Raw genomic sequence first — 23306 nt, 5'->3', positions numbered from 1 at the left:
TCATAGTTTGTAGGATTTGTAGGAATAAGAATGTGGGACATTCCCGTTGACCTTTCGCTGTAAATAAAAGCTGTCTCGCCATAGTAATATTAATATTTACTTTTTAAAAATAGCATCCTGAACCAAGAGAGATCATTTCTAGGAAATTAGATGTCTTTTTATTCTAAGCATTACAGACTTATCTTTGTAAATTTCACTCTGAACAAAGATCTATGAATCATCTTGAGTGGTTGAAATTAGTCCCCAAAGGTTATCTATACGAAAATAGGAGCTAATTCATCTTCAGCATCTTCAACTCTTAAACCTGTCATCCATTTATTCTTAATAAGATAATTGTTCATCCCATTCACCAACAGTTTTTGATTACTCAGAGTGTAATTCTAAAATATAAAAGATTAAAGATAAGAGGTCTTATCACAAGCCTGCTTACCATGTTCATAGGAAAATAATTTAACTGACATTACCAAAACTGCATACCAAACAGGGTAATGGCTTGAAATCTCAAGACAAGGGGTCTCATCACGAGCCAGCTTGTTCAGTTTAATTACTACCCGTGAATGGCATTGTCACCTATCTGGCCACCAAACCAGGACAATGGCTTTTATCTTAAACGAAAAAAGAAATTGAAATTCAAAAAATACGAGAATATCTTTTGAATTCATTCTGTTTAGTCACACTCTAAGGTGAATGGAACAATGGACAAGAACATGGTTAAAAGGTAACCCTGCCGACACTATGAACGTTTGCTGGCAGCAGAGGCTCTACCTGTGACAGAGGAGTCTATTTTAAAAGCTGATATGGAAAAGTTTTCTATTTTTACTTTTACAAACCAATAAGGACTTATTTTAATACTCGAAGTGCATTTATAAAAAGAGGAAGTTTAATGAAGAAACCTGTTTTATTTAGAATCAATAGATATCTAGTTATATTAGAAATTTCCTTTCTTTTATAAAGATTCTATTTGAGAAAATGTAAATATGATTGTTAGATCAGAGATAACTGGTTCTGCCAGCGAATCGCCAATTGTTGTGCCCTACAACAACCCCCCATTTCATAACATTTTTATCACAAACAATTTACATATGAAATGGGTCCCTTTTAAAATTTTTAATTGGCATTAATAAACTTGTTCAAATAAGGTATGATAATCAAATGAATTTATGCAAAAAACCCTTGTTGAGCAAATGATAAGCAATTTTTGGTTAAGTCCAAAAAAGTAATCGCAAGTTCGGTTGCCATCTTGGTTTTTCCCGATGCGATATCGCTATCGGCCATCGGCAATAGCAAATGCACACACAAAAGGGCACATACCTTTTCCTCGATGCGACGCGATATCGGCGATCGGCTATCGGCATGGCACTATGTCGTGTGGAAAATGTTTTAACACTCCGGCCCGATGCGATATCGGCTATCGGCATTCGCTAAAAGCAATTGATACACATTTGGGGGTTATGTTCGCGCGCCGAATGCGATATCGCAATCGGCGTTCGCTAAAAAACTTTCCCAAGTGATAACGCCACACACACACTTCCGATGCGATATGATGACGCATAATGATGACCTCAGTTCCAAAAGGTGATTATTTCAAAGCATTAAAGTTATATTTAAAATCGATTTGACAAAATCACAGATTTCAAAAAGCCGTTAAGTAAAGGGATAAGGTAATGTATGCGTATTTAAAGCTTTGCCCCTTCGAATTAACGAGCAATTACGATTAGACCTTTGAAAAATCTATTACATGCTTTAAGGGGTCATTCGGTTTAATAACTTAAGTAATGGTCATTTATGAAGCTGCAGGCCGTAAAATCACCATTATTACATCTACGGTGCCTGCTCAAATCATTAGATCCGCAGCCTCTTTTAGGAATAATCTCGCCACGCTTCAAATCATATATTTATCCCGTTATGGATTGTCATTGTTATTTCTTTGTTACGATTTCTCTTGCACTTGTGTAGAATTCGACTAACGAGAGAAGTCTGAATATGATGGGAAAAAAGTTCAAGAAGATGGCAGGTTCTACTGCGACACCCGCCTCAGGCCAAGCTGCTACACCTTCAAGGAAGGGCTTAATCTCAGATACTACATGCACTGGTCTTACTGGTACTACAGGGCAAGGGACATACAATTTGCTAGAAGGAGAACAACCAGAAGTGATAGTAACGGAGGCAAGTGTGGATGAATTAAGAAAGTCTGAGGCAACTCTTAAAGATTTGGCTGACTCTTTTCTGCACAGAATAGCAGCCAGGGAACAAGTCTTGCCTTATACTGATGTGGTACGTTGGGCAATTGAAGAAGTTCCTCTCACTAATAGAACCTTCGTTTCTAAGGATAGAAGGATTTTCGGCTCCTTCAAGCCTGACGACTTAAGACAAATGTATCATTTTCCCAATTCCGAGCAAGTCTATAACAGAGCATTTGTGGAAAAATTTGCCAGAGAGAATGAATCACCAGCCGAACCTCTACGAGAGTGGAGGAAAAATCCAAAAAAACACAAACAGGATATGTCGGGTAAGTACTCCAATGCCTCTCTGGCTTCACCTTACTGCTATGCTGGAATTATGATGTGTAGATTGTGGGGATTTCATGATTCTGCAAATATCCATGTTGATATGGTTCCCTTAATGGAAGCGGCCGTTAATAGTATAATTATGGATTGGGCCACTATCCTGTCTGATAAGTTGGTCTTAGCTATTCGTGAGTTTAGGGCCAAAACCAGAGTCAGTGAGAGAAAAATCCCACCTTTTTATTACTCTGCATACATTATGGATGCCCTTTGTTTTAATTCTGAGTTTCCTGTCCTTGGTTGGAGATGGACAACCCATGACCCAACACCTATTCATTTGTATCATCGTAAATTGTGGAAACCTTCTCACAAAGACCATTTGTACCAAATTTGCAATGGTTTTATGGTTCCCGTTCACTATTCTATTTTTGACAGACCTATCCCTAGGATTTCCTATGAAGCCTCTTTTGACCTGCCAGCCGTAGCCCATTGGTTCGGCGAAGAATGTTTTTCTTATATCAGAGTTTTTGGAAGCAAGGCCAGGCCACATGTTCTTCCCGTATACATCCCAGACAAACTGTTGGCCCGAGAAATTTCTTATCAGATAATGTCTGAAGGTGTTACCCAAACTCTCAAAGAGGAGAAGAAGAGAGGATGGCCATCGTTTCCTTTAAGAATTGGAGTTTATACGCTGCTAAATTATAAACATGCAGAAAAGGAAGCAGCAAAACTCCAAATGCTATCTCTAGTTTCTATTCCCAACAGACTCTATGACCCGAACAAGGCTGCTTTCATTGCCTTGGAACAGGCTAAGCTGACAAAGGTTGTTCACCAAGAAGACCAGTTTGACGACCTGTTCATGGGCGCTGATTCAATAAGCCAAGTCAAACAACTTGCTGCGATGAGATATGAAGATATGGAATTAACTGAATTTAATAAACTTAGAAAGCAAAGGTTGCAAACTTTGCCTCTAAAGTTATTATCTACAACCCCAACTTCATCCTCAAGCGAGCCTGATCAGCCAGAAATAAATTTACCTCCCGTTACAATTAGAGAACAGGAGGAAAGTCAAAGAAAGCTGCAGGCAGAAAGGCAGCAAAAAGCACAAATTGAACAAGAGCAGAGAAGACAAAGGGAGGTAGAAGAGCAGAGAAAGCAAAGAGAGATAGAAGAACAGAGGAAACGAGAGGAAGAAGAAAAAATAAGGAAAGAACTGGAAGATAGGCAGAAAAAGGAATTAGAGGAACAGCAACGAAGAGTACAAGAGGAGCAACAACGGAAGGCATTCGAAGAACAGCAGAGAATTGAAAAAGAAAAAGAACAGAGTAAGCAAATCTCTGTCGATACTGAATTGATTGAGGAATGGAACCAATTTGATTCCATTATAAGTGGTAAAGAAGCCTCCAAAGACTCAGATGCCTTAAAGACTCCCGATATTACTGTTTCTCCGGTTCTTGAAGGAACCAGCGGCCCACCCACAGTACAGAATGTTGAAGAAGTTACTCAGAATCCATCTGATCAAGTTGATCTTCAGGTAGAGGAAATTCCTCCTCTAGACATTTTCTACAGCCCTAAGCATAAAGCCGTTGTAAGACGCTCAAGGAAGAGGCGAAGGCTTGATCAACCTTCTGTCTCAAATGAGCAAACAGTCACGGGCAATGTCGTCTGGAAGGGAGAATTAAGTCCCTCTGAAGATTTAACAAAGCTGTCGCAATTTGCGGGAGCTTATTCAGCAGCAACCATTGACAAAGCATCCGAAGTGAGTCTTCTTTTGAAGACTAAAGAGCATGAGGTATATGCATTGCAAGCAGAAGTGATAGAGGCAAAGAATAAAATGACACAGGCGGAAGAACAATTGTTGGCTCAACAACAAGAGAATCATTTGTTAACCCAGCAAATTGAAAAACTAAGGATAGACCAAAGTGACATTAAAGCACGTGAATTAGCAGAGGCATTATCACAGTTGGAAGCATCAAATGAGCTGTTAATGAAATCTAAAGAAGATCAAATAGTTCAGCTCTCAGCACAGCTTGAAGGTATTAAAGGTGCCAAGAGTATTGAAGATTTCAGAACAGAGGCAACTCTGATAAATGGCGCTTTAATATCTCAGATTAGACTTTTGTGCCAACAGCTAGTTGAGGCTGAGTCACTTTGTGATATATCTACAGCAGTATGTAAGCAAATCGAGAAAGCCAGGACTAACTTGGATCAGGCCGAAGATGAAATAATAGAATATATTGAATGGCAAGATACTCCAGAAGGACAAGCTGCTAATTTAGCCCGAATTAGTAAAACATACAAGAACATACTTTTCATGGAATGGGAAACACAGGTAATGAAGGCAGAGAGGGCAGCATCCAGATGCAAAACAATTTCCACGAACATGATCAATATAGTCAATGATACATTGTATCTGGCTAACATGATTTCACAATGCACACCTGGAAACATAACAACCGCGAATATGCTGGAGCATAAGAATTATCTTAAGCTGGAAGAACAAGGGCGGTTAATTACTGGAGTGAATACCTTGACCTCTGATGCATACTGGCTTTTCTTGATTAAACCGCATTCTCAAAGGTCGGCTCTCAACTGTCTAACCGACGCTCTCCAATACCTGATTGCCGATTTCCAAGATGCCACATATGATGCACAGCTGACTTCTCGCCTCAATACTCCACCTGAAGTAGAGCCAATGCTGGCGATATGTCAGCGAAAGAGTAAAGGCAAAGAGACAGCTGACTGAAGCATCGCCGCCGACTGCCGATTCACCCAAATTGCAAAATGATATTTGTTGATGCCGATTTCTTAGTTTTCAGTTTTTAGATATTTAGTAGTTAGATTAGAATAGTATTTATAGACCCTTTCATTGTTTTGGAAAGGGTCGTAAAATTTTGTAAAAGACTAAAAGGCTGAAGTTTGCACTATTGTGCTTCAGTCTATATTCTTTTTGAAACTCGACCACTAGTCCTTAATTTTACTTGGAATGCTGTTTAAGTAAATTGTGCACTATTGTCGTTTGCTTGGAATGCTTTCTGGTTGGAAGGAAGGACTGCTACATAGCGATTGATACATTGGATTGATCAAACAGCTTGCATGGTACTATTATCTGTATCTGTTCTCTTTTCAGTTATATGAATTGCTGTGTTATTACTTTGCTATTATTGAATACATGTATGCAATACAACAATAAGTCTTCATTTCATATCACTATTGAATGTTTTGAGATTTGTTATCTTTCACCCATGTATGTATCAATGATATAAATGACTGAGTACAGTAATTCGCTATTATAGCTCTGCGTAACTACTTACGCAGAGTAATCTCAAATGATTAAACATCTATGCTTGTTGTTAGTGTCATCTATATGCCTGTCATTAAGCATAGTTTATTAAACGCTGTACTGTCTGAATTGATAAGTCCCGGGATTAGCTTATAGTTTTTGTATTTCTTTTATAGTTTAGTTATTTTGTTTATTATCATTTCATATCTTAAATCATCCATCCATCCCGTTCACTTATAATCTTTGGGAAACTGGTCCCGTTATCCCCAGTCGGAGCCACTATTCCAAACGGAAAAGGAGCTGCACTAAGTTCCGGACCGGGTGGTTTCCCCGATGTTGTTGCAACGAATTTCGAGGCATCAACACAGTGATATTGGAACTTCTCAAAACATGTTGATTTATGTGAAGAGGCTCGCTAATAAGACCATTCATTGCAACTATTCCTCAAAAAGGGTAAAACGACCAAGTGAAAGCATATGATCAGCCAAAGGGACGGGGTGATGGGATGAAAATAACCAAGGCTCATCTTATGGAAGAGGCTGATAAAATGGCAATCACAAGGGTTGAAAAATGGAAATGGGTTCATTTAAGCTTGAACCATAGGGAACTATGCTTGGGTTCAGGTTTAGGTTTACAAAAGATTGAAATGACAAACTATTCTTGGATTCAGTTTCATTTTTACACAAGCTTAAAACAAAAAACTATGCTTGAATTGGTTTACATGCCCCCTACATGATGAGAGGAGAGTCTCCTGTAACCAGATGGAAGTCATTGCGGTGAAGCATGATAGTTATCCAACACCTTTTTAGCTTCGTCCAGATAGGGACAAAGGTGAATGAGGTGATTCCCTTCACATAACCTACAAGGAAACTTAACTTTACCACTAAGTGCATGCACCCAAGATTCATTACATTCACCTAAGTAGACTGCTCATGGCTATCAGGTGGATGAAATGAAGGTTCATTTACAAGATCAAGTGAAAGAATCTACTAGGATTTTACGAGGTCTATTGAAAGAATCGACTTGGAACTTGGGACCTTGTTTCATCTTTTAATGAGCTTGACACAAGACAAGGAACTTTGCTCAAATTGCTTATTTCATTTTTTAATGAGGTTGACACAAGACCAGGAACTATCATCATGGGATTTGTTTCATTTTTTAATGAGGTTGACACAGTAAAAGAACTATCCTCATACCCTTTGTTTCATTTTTAAACGAGGTTGACACAAGACAAGGAATTGTCCTCATACCCTTTGTTTCATTTTTTAACAAGGTTGACACAAGATAAGGAACTATGCTCATGGACCTGTTTCATTTTTTTATGAGGCTGATACAGTAAAATAACTATCTTCGTACCCTTTGTTTCAATTTTTAATGAGGTTGATACAGTAAAATAACTATCCTCATATCCTTCGTTTCATTTTTTAATGAGGTTGACACAAGATAAGGAACTGTCCTCATACCCTTTGTTTCATTTTTTAACAAGGTTGAAATAAGAAAAGGAACTATCCTCGTGGACCTATTTCATTTTTTAGCGAGGTTGACACAATAAAAGAACTATCCTCATACCCTTTGTTTCATTTTTTAATGAGGTTAACACAAGACAAGGAACTGTCCTCATACCCTTTGTTTCATTTTTAATGAGGTTGACAGAAGATAAGGAACTATCCTCATGGACCTGTTTCATTTTTTAACGAGGTTGACTCAGTAAAAGAACTATCCTCATATTATTTTCGATCATAACTCACAACATTTTGCATGGATATCGAACTTTGTGAGGCTTGACGAGTGGTTTCTCATCAGATGCTGCATTCAAGGCAATGGTTGCTTGGTTGACCCTCAACTGAATTTTCTTCTTCTTCTTCTTCTTCCCTTTCTTCTTCTTCTTAGCCACCTGGTTACTAGTACCAATACTTTCACAAGACGAAGAGGAAGAAGGGGAGGAAGAAACAATCCAGGAAGAAGGCAAAGGGTCAACTTTAGGATCAACTAAAGGTTGTTTTTGTCTAGTTGGAGGTGTACTTTATTGTGGAACCAAGGAGGTTAAAAACAACCATACTGGAAAGCCAATTGTAAATCCCGCAAGGGACAATGTAGCCATATATAGAGCACCAATATGTCCAAAAGGAGGAAAAGTACTAGGATTCCCATTAAAGTTCCTTGATCGGTGGACTCCAGATTTGTCACCATATGTTTCAACATAATATCAAATAAGCAGTGAGCGTGGAGGGTTTTATTTGTGGTCAATTAATTTATTTTAATGAATGTAACATAACAAAACAAAAGAGGTATAATCTAGGAAAAAGGTTTACCAAGCAATTGTGAACTGCAAAATACCTCCTGCCAAACCAAGAAGTATGGGCAAGCAATCTCCCCGAATGTTGTGTTCGGTGTATCACAATTTACAAGGTCGTCGATTCGGTTACCTAAGGATGGATAGCAACTTAGTGTTTTCCTCCCATATGTACCCAAAAGTACATGGAGGCCCAATCCGTATAAGCGTTGTCTAATGCAAAACCGCACAGTGAGAACATTCCCATATACTTTATATACTATAACACTGCCATATATACCTGAAGGTATGTGGAAAAGCTATGATATACTCACATACGTGGAATTAGGTATCACACTCTGCATGTATTGTAGACAAGTTAGCGACAACTGCTTTGTTTTATGACGCTGAAACTTGTCTCTAGCCTAGACCTCTAAATGTTTTTCATTAGGTGACAATGCTCCATTAGGTAAATTCAGATAAATTTTAAGTTGATCTTCTTTATAATTTTCCTTTAAAATTTAACCACGTGATGTATGTTTGCAATTCCTAAAATGAAACTAATATGATAAGCATTGTTTCCATTCAATTTAACAATGAAAATCCTTAGCTAGTAGGGATAGAGCAATCATATATTTAACAAAAAGCAAAGAGCATATCTAATGGAATTTCCCTATCTATTCCTATCAAGAATTCACAAACTTTAATATGCAAAATGCATATATTTCTTTTATATTTCCCTTAATGTGAATGAATGAAAAGGAAACCTAATGCACAATCGATCAATAAACTCTTTTCATAAAAATGATGATTATGCGACAATTTCTTTTCAAGGAAAGGAAGATTGTATGACACTTTCGTTTTCAAACAAATGAGGAATTACGACACTTTCAATGAAAATACTAATCATATTCACACATCAATCAATCAATCTTCACAAATGAAGACTTTACGACAATTCAATTTTCAAAGGAAAAGACGATTTTAAGACACCTTCTCTCGACAAAGACCAATCAAATATATTCTAACTTTGACTATAGACTAATAATGACAAAGAAAACATTAAAGAAACATTAATCAATCTAATAAAATTAGGGATGGCAAAGGAGATGGAAAACTATTTTCTGAGACATGACATCCGTGTACAATCAGCAAACAAGCAATCAAAAGAATTTTGGCAAAAAAATTTAATTCCAAGGGTGGAAATCTGGCCCTAGGAAGATCAGCGCATGCTAAAGAGTGAGTGACTGCACTACAATGCACTGTATCTAACTGGAGGGTGCATTGCAATGCACTCTCTAAGGCTAGCCTGCGTTGATTCCTGTGAGGCCACTCAAGAGTCATCTAACCTCAAACTTTGACCAAAATTTAATGCAAAAGGCTGAATTTCAACAAGTAAAGTATTTCAAGGTATCTAAGGAGGTGTTTAAGATACTAAGATGGATAATCTATCCCTATCAGAGTCGCCAATTTGTTTTGGAAGTTTTAGTGTCTACAGATAAACGTTTAAACCCCTAGACTAGTAGCTAAGTCTAGAACAACAGTTCAAAGCATTCTCTACCTTTTCTATGACCAATAGATTAAATAAGAGGTAAAGAAGCCTACCTGAAGCTTTCACTTACTCCTTATCTCCCTTGACCAATTCTATCACTCCTTTCCGTACTTAATCCACTTGAAGAATACCTGCACACAGATAGAAGACAAAAACTGATCAAAGCATATGATAATGATCTATTGATTAAACATATGATGGAATCAAGTACATGATACATATATGAAAGCATCAATGAATAACACAAGCATATGGAAAAAGCTTTGAACAATTTATTAGTAAAAGGAAGAGTTACAACCCAATTTGCTTGATTCAACATCACTCCTCCAGTTTAATCCCATCCTCTCCTCATAACAAGAAAGACATTTTGACATCATTACAATACTTGAAATCAACTCAAGTCTCATACTGGTAGCATCTCCCTATAATTCAATGATTTCTAGCTCCTGGTCACTTAGATGAGTGGTCTTTTTATAGGTGAATGAAGGAAGTTATGCCATAAATGGTGATAATAAATTCCCTCCCAAACTTAGAATTTAATTCCATGGAGGAAGGGATAAATGGATTGATGTTTCTTAACTCCCTATCCCATCCAAATTCGAGCTCAAAGGAGTAGATAAACTTGGGAAACTTCTAGATGCATCCAATGGATAAGAATATTCCCAAACTCCAATGCATTTTTTCTCAAATTCGCCCAGCGCAGGCCAAAGAGGGCTCAAGTGTGCTACATAGCACCCTAACAGTGTACTGGACTACACTGCAGCACACACTAATGAATACCTGCCTACATTGATCTTCTTAGAGGCAACTTCTAGATGATTTCAGTCATGGAACTTCTTGGGAAGCTAGGCATATTGATGGTTGACTTATTTAGGGCACGTAACAACTGAATTAGGGTTTGATGGGCCCTAATAGTATTGATTTGTAAGTTTGGGTTGATGTACCACAATGGATCTGTAATAATACTGGAAATCAATTAACTCTTATGGCAAGGTTGATCATGTTCTTCCTCATAAGATGGAGACTCTACTGAAGTTATATAGATTACTAGAATCTAGCCAATCTCTGATGGTATCTTTTCCAATGCTTTCAGACAACAAATTAACATCTTCATTGCTAGCCTTTTTTCGAGAGATAGTATTTCATCTACAATGGTGTTAGAAGAATCAGATGCCTTGATCGTCGACGTCTAAGGAGAAGCACTATAGCATTTACACTTCGATTTAGCTTAGGGATTCATATTCAATGTTCTATGAATGATAGCTTCCCACTTGGATACAGGGCTATTATCCTCAGCACCAAAAAATATTACTAGCATTCAAAGGAACTAGCTCTTGGAAACTACACAGACAAAAAATGTAATGAGTGAGAACTAGCAAACTGTAGGGTTTCTAAAATGCCATGTGTGAGAACTAGCAGACACTGGGGTTTCTATGGGATTATTACAACCAGAAGGCATTTACAACACATATAACTAAGGCTTGTTATGGAAATTCAGAAGTAGAAGAGAGGCCTTATCAGCGAAATTATATCTCATCTCTGAGCAAATTTCATAACCATACAAATTTACAAATCTACATAATTCAATTTTCTAAGCTTTTGCCCCATGAGAAATAGAGACAGATAGCCTTCCATTAAATTGAAATGATGAACAAAGAGTTAACAAGAGTAGAAAATCGAAATTCCAGCAAAGAGGTTGATGTTTTCCCCATTTATAATTAATTTTCTCATTCAATATAGCCTATTTTCTTTTCTTTTGGATGATAACAAACTAAAAATCAAATAAAGCATAGTTAGAGAATAATCAATGGTAGAATTCAAATAAGGCAAGTTCAATCAGGGAAATTACCCAAGGACATACATATATGCTTTCTCTTGTTTACATAACTTGTCCTCAATATCCAAATCATTGGGTGGCACATTTACACCAACATTCCAAGTGCCTACTAGTATTCTGCCAAGAACAAAAGAAGAAATATTATGAAAAGTGAGTTGTGGCTCCACACCCTAAATCAATAAAGAACAGAAAAATGGAGCAAATATTTTATATTATTTAAAATAAATATATATTATATAAAGATTATTCTCTTTGGAAAAAACTAATAATGACCATGCATAGCTAGAGAATAATCAATGGCAAGATTCAAATAAGGCAAGTTCAATGAGGAAAATTAACCAAGGACATACATATCTCCTTGCTCTTGTTTACCCAGTAAGTCCTCAATATCCAAATCATTGGGTGACACATTTCCACCAACATTTCAAGTGCCTACTAATATTCTTCAGAGAACAAAAAAAGAAATATTATGAAAAGTGAGTTGTGGCTCAATGCCCTAAATGGATAAACAACAAAAAACTAGATAAAGTATTTTATATTATTTAAAAGAAAATATCTATTATAAATATTATCTCTCTTGGAAAAAAACTAATAATCACCTTGCTTTACCAACCAACCAAATACTTTTAGCAAGTAAAAAATTTTTTTTTTATGATCTTGAAATTATTGCCATATTTTAAATATTTAATTTCTTGGAACTTTTTCAAATAACACAATGCCTACTAATGCCATTGTGCGGCAAGTCAATGCATTCAATCACCACTGGATAAATACAGTATGGGACACTATACAATTAGAAATTGGCATTGTAATACCAAGAGAGCTCGCAAAGTTGATTTTTTGGGATAATGTTGTGAAAAAAAAATCACTGACAATTTTACCAATATTTGTTTCCCACCATAAGCATCCATACAAAGCACTCACAATTTTACCAATAGTTGTTTTCCATCATAAGCATCCATACAAAGCTCTTTGTTTTCTATCTGCATAACTTTGATAGCCCATTACAATGGCAATATAACATTAATAAATTCTTTGAACCTTCTAAGTAGGAAATTTAACATGTGCCATAAGAACAGGATAATCCCAGAAGCATATTTTCATGAACATAATAAAATAATGAGTGCTTTGGAGTTTAACTCATGTTGCTATTTATGGAAAAAAAAAATGATGTCCTAATGCTAAGGCAAAAATCATTTCAGATAGAATAAAAGCAAAGAATCATGGATAACATTTATAAAAGGAAACCATTAAATATCCTTGCTCATTTGCAATAAAATTTCATAAACTTTTACTATTATTTTTATCTAAAGAAAATTGTAAGTATCAACTTAAGTATTGTCAAATTCATGGCATATCTCGAATAAATTGTTTGTTACTATTTACATGGAAAAATAAAGACAATTATGAATTGCCTCAAATGATGATAGGGCAACAACACTCTCTACAGGACCATTTCAGGGGAACCACCACATTGAGCCAAGTCACGGACCTATTCATGTCCTCACAATCACATGGTTCTTTTATCCCATTTCTAATAGTTACATGATTAGCATGGCTTTTACACTTCTGCTTTGAGGTTGATATTGCATTAACAATATTATTTGTTGGCCCTACATAGCCATGGTTAAAATGTGTAGTGGCAAATTTTTGGGGTACCACACTCCCAATCCTTAAATTTGGGATAGGTTTTGCAATTGCACATAGAATTCACATATTTTGGGGATAATTCATTTATGATGTTATATTCATAACCATAAGACAAGCTTGCTACTTCAAACACAATGATGAAAGACAAATCTTCCCAAATCTTGACCAGATTATCTTCCCAAATCTTTCATACTTTGAGTGTATCTTTGCACTTTTATAAACAATTTCTAACTATATATATATATATATATATATATATTAAATTGAAACATGATTAATCAACCATTCACGCTTGGTATATTTTGTTTACTTTTAAAACTTATAAACTCTTGACTTATCCCCTTTTCTAAAAAGGCAGACTTTTTCACTTCTCTCGTGCCACAAAGACCAAAGGCCACCGTGGGGCTGACGTTATACGAGAGAATGGAGTTATTCAACAATTTGTTTGGATGCTATACCACACCAATCGATGCCCACTCCTTCTCCATCTTCAACCCGACTTACACGGCTTTACAGCCACCGTGTATATATAGACAAGAACACACAGCTCACCTTCTTTGGAAGACTCTGTGGTCAAAACGGAGAGGATGGATCTTTAATTTGTTTTTCTTCTCTCGTGCGGCGAAGACCAACGGCCGCCGTGGGGGTAACGCGATATAGGTGTAAATTCATACCACACAAATCATTTTCAGTGGAGTTGATAAACACACTAACTCCATATATATTTTCTTTTCTTTTAACTTGCAGAAAGACCTCTCGTGCCCCTTTCATTTTCTAGTACATGTCTACTCATAAGGAATCTCCTTTTTTTTCCTTCTCTCGTTCCACGAAGACAAACGACCACCGTGAGGATAACGCTAAATGCGAGTGAATTGATAGCATACAAATTATTTCCAAAGGAGTTGTTCAACACTTTCTTTCAATTTGACACCATGCCACTCGTCAATGTGACTTGTACTCGTGTGTATAGGGCATTTTTAAGTTGATTGCAGATTCCACGAATATTCAGGAATTTGACAGACATGGGCGTGGTAAAAAAATTGACCTGTGCCTATTTCTTTCGCGGATTCCCGAATATTCGAGGAATCTACAATCGACTTAAGTTCAAGAGTATATATAGAGATGCATGTAGAACGCACAACTCACACATTCTTCAGCCATTTCAATTTGACTAATCTGTCATACCTAGAGCTGTCTCAAAATAAACTCATAGGTCACATTCCTAAAACCCTTGCTAATTTAAAGAAGGCTAAATGCTTATACTTCTCAAACAACAATTCCAAATAATATTAATAATCTGGTTTCACTTGAGACATTAGATTTATCACAAAACAAAATTGGAGGGACCTATTCCTAGTATATGCATCTATAATTCCACTTCTTTAAATATTTTCTCCGCTCATTTTAACAATTTCTCTTGGAATTTAACCTCATCATTTGCTAATTGCACTAAGCTTATAATATTGGATTTAAATAATTGTTGATTTAGAGGTGAGCTTCCTTCAACCCTTGTAAATTTGAGTAAATTGAGAGTTTTAAGCATTAGTTATAATAATTTTCAAGGTATTATTCTCCAATAGATCACAAATTTTATCAATTTGTTTTTGTTAGATTTATCCAACAATGATTTTAATGGAAGAATACCATATAATCTTCAAGGACTGTGAGGCTTTGCAATATATTAATTTTATTTGATCAAGTATTCTTTTCAAATGGAAGAATACATAAAATGGATTGAGTATAATGTGTCATATGTCTTGATTACAAACGTTATATTTCATTTTTCTAGTAATAATCTTATTGGAGAAATCCCTAAAAGCATAGGCAACATGAGAAGCTTGCGATTATTAAACTTCTCTCAGAACCAATTGGAAGGAAAAATACCAGGATCTTTTAGTGAGATACCTGATTTGGAGCAGTTGGACTTGTCCAAGAACAATTAAATTGAGAAATTCCTGAAGACCTATCTCAATTATCAATGTTGGCTTATCTAGATGTTTCATCTAATAACCTATGTGGGTCAATTCCACTAGGGACACAATTTTACACTCTTAATGAGTCTTCTTTTAAAAGGAATAAGTGCTTATGTGGATATCCTGTTCCAAGATACAATAAAAAATATATGAAGACAACTAGTGGAGACAGTGGCAGTCAAAGTAATATCAAGAGAGGATGGTTGAGAAAAGATGTCTTTGATAGCATTAGAGATGAGAATTGGGATAGGGTTTGCGATGGTTGTTTCTATGTTCAATGTTTGGGATAAAGCAATGTATTGAGTACTTGGTTTGCCTCCCAACAAGATAAGAAACCCCTTTTATGACCTCTACCGATTCCCAACACAATTCAATAAACTTGTCTCTATAAATCACTATTTTAATGTATGTAATGCCACCTAATAATATAGTTTGAATGTTTTTTATTCATATACCTTGTTTTCTTAGTATGTGTCTATGTATTGTTACTTAACAATATGGTGTTTGGATGTTGACATAAATTATCTAGCTTTGTGGAAGAATGTAAAATAGAGTTTAATAATTTCTTTCAATACAAGAATGTTATTATATTTATTGACAATTGTTAATTATTCTAAAACTAATGTAGATAGATGTATTTGTATTGATTAAGAATTAACATAATAGAAAATTAAATACTAATTTATTTTTTTATTAATAATTTACTATTTTTCCCATAGGGTGTAGAGTAGACTTTTATGGGGTTTTTTGTTAAGGCATTTCCTAGTGTAAATTTCATTGATTCAAAATAATGTGGGCAAAAATCTAGCCATGCTAAGGGTTATCGTGGCCATGCTAAAGGTTATTGTGGCCCATATCTGCTAGAATCATTGAGTGATTTTAATGGCTTAATTGCCCCTTATTGCGATTACTCAAGTCATAAGTTAAATGTGCCAGTAATCACAAGTCTCACATAACCTAATCAAACAAACAGAAAGTAATTTACAAACAAAAAAGTAATTTACTATTTTATAAAAATGTCCAAAATTTAAATAAAATTATTTTCAAATAAAATAACAATATCAAGTCACAATGAAAATTATAGATTATTAATACATATAACAATTAATAAATTTCTCAACTTTAAATAATTTTTCCAAATTTATTAATTGTGACGAGAGATAAGACCTACCATTACTTAATATTTGATATTGTCGAAAATGCTTATTAATTTAATAAATTTCAAAGCATACTATTTTTATATTATTAAATATGCATTAGTTTTATATCATTAAATATGAAATAGAATTATTAAGTAAGATTTTATATATTCAATAATTTTTTTTTTTAAATTAAATATAATTTGTATTATATATATTTTTTTGTAAGTTTGGTAGGACTATATTTTCATCATGTCCAATTTCTCATCCGGATCTGGAATAGTACAAGATTTGAACACAAAATTTCAAGTTCAGTGAGACTTCATTTCTACAACACTTACCAATTAAACTACCTAAGTAAATAATTTTTATTATAATTTAAAAAAAATATATTATTATTAATTATAATTAAATATAATTCATATAATGTTAACATATATTTAAAATTAATATTATATATAACACAACACTACTTCGTTATGTGTGTGTTGGATTTTATGCCTTATTTAATGGATAAATGATGTTTTAGTTAATTTTACTCTCATGAGCTCCATAGTGAAATGGGTCCTTAGGCAGTTCCTCAAACAACATGGATGGAAAGGTTCTCCCATCTTTGTGAAAATACAAACATCGAGGATGAAAATCACTTCCTCTTAGAGTGCCCCGCGTACAACCACATGAGATCTCAGTTTCAAAATCTTTGTTGCAATACTGACCTTCCTAGTCTTTTACGTTGTCAAAATTACAGTGAGCTCGGGAGGCTTCTCTCAAAGCTTTTTGAGCGTAAGAATAAAATCTTAAATCAAGCTAAATAATTTGTTTCTTTAGGTCCAATAGACCAAAGTTTTGGTCTCAGAGGCTTCTCTCCAAGCTTTTTGAGCATAGGAATAAAATCTTAAATCAAACTAAATAATTCATTTCTTGAGGTCCGATAAACCAAAGTTTTGGTCTCAATGGACGTTAACGACCACCACGATCATCATCATCAATATTTTAATATGTTATTTTTAAAGAACTTTTTTATTAAATTTATTTTATTTAATAAAATTTTATGAAAAAACAATATTATAAAATTTTGTATTTTTTTAAATATTTCTTTTTAAAGTGATAGAAAAATTCATCACACAAAGATTTAACCTATCACTTATCATCTAGTAGTAAGAAATAATGGGCGCTACTCCTTATTAATCATACAAATTTTAAAAAATTTCTGCCCCATTTTTTAATAATCTTGCCAAAATGACATTTCAAAGTTAGTGGAGAATCGGACCAAGAAGTTCAGTGTCCATCAAATCCCAAGTCTTTTAACGAAACAAAACGTGTCCTTTACGATTGATCCTTCCACATAAATCCACAAGTAATGTTATCACTTTTAACTCGAGAGATTATCTCAAATTTTTTATGCATTTCATTATTATCGCCGATGCATGGTTGGCAAATTTTGTTAGGACATCCAGATTACAATTATCAAATTTTCAATATTTTATTTATTTGAATTATGTTTTAATATAAATAAAGTAAGGAACATTGCATTTTATTGTAAGTTTATTGTCTTTTAACCTAAATTACAAGTGCCTTAAGTTGATATATTAATAAAATTTAGGATCTGCGAGTTTAATTATATTTGATTTTTATTAATATTATAATTGCATAAAAAAATATTTATTAATAATAAAGTATAATTTAAAGTTAAAGTTAAAGTTAATCAAACATATAGTGTTAAAATATAAAATTATTATATTTATGAAAATGATAACTGTTTTGAACTTTAATTATGTTAAATATATTTCATTTTAATATTGTAACAAATATTTGAAAAAAATATGTGGTGAGTCATGCATAAAATAATGAAAAATAAAAGACAAATTAGGTCCATGTTGCATGTTAAAAAAATTATTTTAACATTAATAACTAAAATTAAATTAAACTATATATTTTAAAGATTTAAAAATTATGTAATTACCTTCCTTTAATTAATAAATATTTTTTTTTATTTATTTATTTATCAGGTATAGAAATATGAAAATAAGAAAAATATTTAACATAAATTCAATATTGTTTCATATATATGTATGTTAATATAGTTTTAAACAATTTAATATATGTGTTATAATTAAGCCAGAAGGCCCCTCTTGTCTTACCTATATTCCTTATACAGGTCTGATGTTAGACAATTCAAATGTTTTCCACCCTTAGATACACTTTACCAAGTGTTACCCAACTCCTTAATTAACTAACTAACTATCTCTCTCGGGTTTTAATGTTCTTTGAGACTATAAATGTTTCGTAGTGTAAATGTTGTGCATAGTTCCGAAGAAATCACTCACAATAGTAGTGAAGAAGACAAGGTCAGATACAGATACAAATGTGCAAAATTTTTTCATAAGCTTCCTTTTCATTTTGCAGAGATTAGGGACTTTAATAGCATAAAGATGGAATACTTTTGTTTGCTAACCAGAGTATGGTGGATGTGATTGTTTGTGATTGATGAACTTGTATTTACGATACAGGGGATGGTAGTTGTTGTGGGTGAAATGGTATGGATTTTGTCCCTAATTTGTGCCATGGTGAGTATATTCATATATTATTTTTGTGCACTGAAACAAATCTATATGGTGGAGGTGTCCTGTTATAGGTATCATTTCATAATTTCATAGAACATGACATGATTTCATGGGAAAGAGTGTGGACTTTCAAAAAAAATCTTGAAAGAGACACAACCACCATGACCATGCTCTTCCTACTACTCTGCACTACTTACGCCTTAGGTTAACGCATGAGGCTTCTTGCCATGAAGCAAAGATCGCCATGTTTATCAACTAGGGACTCAACACGCCTATCAATACCACCGATCGAGACTGATTCCACAAAGGTAAGTTTATTTGAATGAATTTGTAAACCATCCAAACCACTTGATGAAAAAGAACTCCCACATTTAAAACATCCATCTTAGTAAGGATTTGTTCAAAGAAGTTTGCACATCCATCCTGAAATGCAAGACACTCTCCTGCCTTTTTAATATCATCTATATTAAGCCCTCAAGGACACTTGACTCTGGCACAAGTTTTGCTTCCATACATTTGAATTACTCCTACAATGTGCAATGTAAAAGAATATAGTTCGCTATTAGTATTTGAATATAGTTTCAGTGTGTAAACATAAGATCCAAAATTAGGTGGCCAACCCTTTGTTCCCATTTTGTCCATTTTTCCGGGTACCTTGTGAGCCATCTAAATAAATCAATCCAAAATCGATAGCACAGATGGAAAAGGTCAACGGTGGCTTGTTTGTAGAATATGTGCCCACGTGCTATGGTTCTCTGCAACAGAACTACACTAAGGGTATGGAACCTTCATCCCCAGTTTCCTTCAAATAAATATAACAAATAAATGCACTGTCAAAGAATTAGCATTTCATCAAAATAATCATGATTGATGTCTCTTAATTCTTTTAGTATATTAGCATTTCATCAAAATATCCATGATTGATGTCTCTTAATTCTTTTAGTATATATCATATATTTTCATCTCTTGTGAACTTAGTCATCAAACCATGTTCTATGGCTACGTGTGAAGTTTTTTTGGAGAAGGGAGGAAACTAAGCTCTAAAAGTCAATATTCTTAACCCACATTCAAACTCTCAACTTCCAACTTCAATTGATATGACCATGCGGTCAGGTCTCACAATGGATCAACTTATGCTACAGGATTAACCTCTTATGGCCCAAGCATCATTGATGCAAGGAGTACAACACAACTTTGGTCTTTTTGCAACAAACAAGTTATTAAAATGTATCCCCAGTCCTCTACTAATCTTGCAACAAGTGGGTTCCTTGCAACTATTGTGAATTCTATGGATAAACACCACCAAGGTAAGCCACTTGTTTCCAATGCAGGCGAAATGGGAAACTTTGGAGGAATTATATTTGGCATGCTGGGGAGAAGTTTCAAGGGCTCTCAGGCTGCAAGCTCACAATATATTCAAGGCACTATAGATCTCATGTATAGGTCCTTGGAAACACAAACTAATCATTCTCATGATCAACCTAGCATGGTGCACTGGGGAAGCAAACAATTTACTAATGTGTCGTTGTTGAGGTCTTTTGAATCATCTATTTATGACTCTCGTCAACTGTTGCAGTTTTGATCTATTTGTTCTTACATTACATTTTCCTTGTCCTTGGAGTTGAAGATAATTGTTAAAACTTCATTATGACAATTATTTGTACCATCTACATGTAGACAATTTATTTCAATTACTATTGCTTATTTTCTTGTCATCATGTTGGTTGTGTTTGTAATCCTTATCTAGATTACAATATAATACTCAAATGGATATTGCTAATTTAGGTCAATATGGGTATATCTTATGTGGATGTTGCATCAGTTTATTGATCACATTGGATAGGATGAACTCAAGGAATGGGTTTGTAACTTGTCCCTCTATTGTTGTTCTTGAAATATATCATATATCTTCATTTCTTGTTAATTTACACCTATTTGAATCCATTGATGTCTCTTAATTCTTTTAGTATATATCATATATTTTAATCTCTTTTTGACTTAGTCATCAAACCATATTCGATCGGTACGTGTGAAGTTTTTTTTGGATAAGGGAGGGAAACCAGGCCCTGAGAGTCAATCTTCTTAACCAACATTCAAATGCTTAACATCCACATTCAAATGCTCAAAATCCACAACTTATTGTGCCATAGCTTCATTAATACTAACATTTGTTTTCTATAGTTTCATGTAAGCCTCCATGACTTCTTCGGCTTCATTTACAATTTGGTACCAAGCCCCTACAACCCTTGGATTATTGTGGGATCCCCATGAAAATGAAGTTGGAAAAATTCTCTATAGAATTTCAATACCATTTGGTTTAATGGAGCACCTTAATGGTCAACAACTTAAAATGACTTGTAGTTTGGACCTCATGGGGTTTATGACTATCTTTCAATTTTTTATGAATGAGACAAAACTCAATTCTAGTAATTTTATTAGAGCTCATTTAATTGAAATCAATTTTGGAAAACATAAGGCCTATTGTCGACTCTTGGATCTCAAATTTGTTGTAGAGAATGAGATTGGAAAAGGTGATACTAAATCTAGATCTGGTACAGAGTTTTCCAAAAACAAACCTAAGGATTCCCAATGCATAAGTTTGTGTTCATCTATGCTCATCCTCCATATGTTACCCACTTACGGTGTTTCCTTTGACACAAGGCAGAGGGAGGACAACATTAAAATTTCTCTTTTCTTCAAATTGGGCTGCATTTAGATAACATATCATAACACATCACTTTTCATCTATGCTCTCTCCTCATATGCTACCGACTTACAACATTTCCTTTGCAACATTTGGCGCAATTGCTAGTATAGTTTTAAACTCAGTTAACTCCTTGAATCAATAAGCATACATCACTCAACGTCATCTAATCATTAATTGTACAATTTAGGGGGATTAAACATATACGTGGTTTAATTTTTTTATTAATATGATATAAAGGAGATAGAAATAAAATAGTTTTAATTGATTTAATTTCTTTTTGAATTCACAATTATTAATTTTTTTCCCTTTTCTATTCCTTGGATTGCGTATTAAAGAGAGGTAGGATATTTTTGGATTGCCTATTAAAGAGATGTAGGGTATTTTTGGAATGTTTTGCAGGATTTAGTAAGAAGAACTCGAGTGAGTCTAATCTTTTTATTTTTCAATAATAACAAGGTTAAATTTATAAAATTATGGAAATGATTTGATATAAAGTTCTTTGTTATGTAATGTTCGAGAATTTAAGTGATAGGAGAGGCAATTGGGATAAATTGAAAAGATCTAATTCTACCATTTTATGATATCCCAACTTGAAGAGAAATCACTTTCTTTTTTAGAATATCTATTGTAATTGGTAGTTCAGCCACCATCCATTCACATATTTTAGGGAATACGTGGAGATTTTATGAGATTTTTCTATTTTAGAATAGGGCATCTAAAATTTTAATTTAATTATCAATAATAAGGAGGTGGATGATAGAGATTTGAAACCTTATTGGAATATTTTAAAATATTTTAATAGTCACAAATAAAAGATTGAGATTTATCTCAAAAGTAGTTATGCTCTTTTTTTCATTTTAATTAAATTGATTAATTAATTTTTTTTATATGAAACTTGCTTAATTGATGTGTGTAAGTAATGACATATATAAAATTTATGAGTTATGAATGTTTTCTTTCTTTGTTGGTTTGGCCTAGAGAGATTTGAACTTGGAATTTGGTGGTTTACATAAATATGTATTATTCTTATTAAAGAAATGATTTTCTTTTTTATAAATATTATTATTTTAATATATTTTTATGATGTGATAGATATTAATTAATAGTCTTTTTAAATAATTATAATTTTTGTGTTAAAAACCAACCTAGATACATCTAATCGCAGATCTATCTTGCCCGAAGAGGGATCAAATCCATCTGGATACAAACATTTCCTCAAATTATTAATTCAAAGCTATTAAATCTAATAATATTAATACTAGAAATTGCACCATATGTTACAAAGTAAACACCTTAAGGCTATAGCATAGGAAAGAGTATGTGTTATGCCATTTAATTGAATATTTAAATTATGAATATGAATTATTCTATTTAAAAAGAAATTTTGGGTTTGGAGAATTGTTTGGATAAAGAAACTAGTTTTTTATAGCCTAAGGTCAGTGTAGATAGTCTATATACTCTATCCACTTAAGGACACAACACACTGACTATATAACCAACCATAGAATTGATGTAGAAATTATGTTGAGTTACAGTGCAATATTTATGAATGTAATGAAGACTATCTGTAATGAAAATTGCTATCATTGTGAAAGTTATCTACAATTCAAAATATTTGGAATACCAACAGTGAAAATTGTTGGCCATCATATGTTGGAGCCCTGGAGGAAAGTGCATTAGCCTAATGGATTGTTGATTGGTGAAACCGATCCCATTCCTTGGATTACAAGTAGACGAGAAAGAACGTTATGGATTGGGGTTGTTGTAGGTGGAAAATTGATTATGAATAGAGGAATTGGACTATATGAAGAGAGTTTAAGTCAAC

General features: G+C 33.9%; 1 protein-coding gene and 1 pseudogene across 1 annotated transcript in view; one reads left to right on the top strand and one right to left on the bottom strand.

Annotated features, from left to right (window-relative positions):
• Window positions 1–19020, bottom strand: part of LOC149196322 (putative glucuronosyltransferase PGSIP8) — a 74852-nt gene extending 55832 nt beyond the window's left edge. The window contains exon 1 of the mRNA XM_089408254.1: window positions 18972–19020. Within this exon, the coding sequence (XP_089264380.1) occupies window positions 18972–19020 (49 nt within the window). The remainder of the gene's footprint in view (window positions 1–18971) is intronic.
• An 851-nt stretch (window positions 19021–19871) lies between these two features.
• On the top strand, window positions 19872–20356 carry LOC149196321 (uncharacterized; annotated as a pseudogene).
• Window positions 20357–23306: the final 2950 nt, after the last annotated feature.

This window comes from Pinus tabuliformis, chromosome 2_2 (assembly GCF_031772625.1).
Source record: "Pinus tabuliformis cultivar Carrire ecotype Pingquan chromosome 2_2, CPIR1, whole genome shotgun sequence".
NCBI lineage: Eukaryota > Viridiplantae > Streptophyta > Pinopsida > Pinales > Pinaceae > Pinus > Pinus tabuliformis.
The sequence above is the reverse complement of the archived record's forward strand: the minus strand, read 5'-3'. Positions and strand labels throughout refer to the sequence as shown.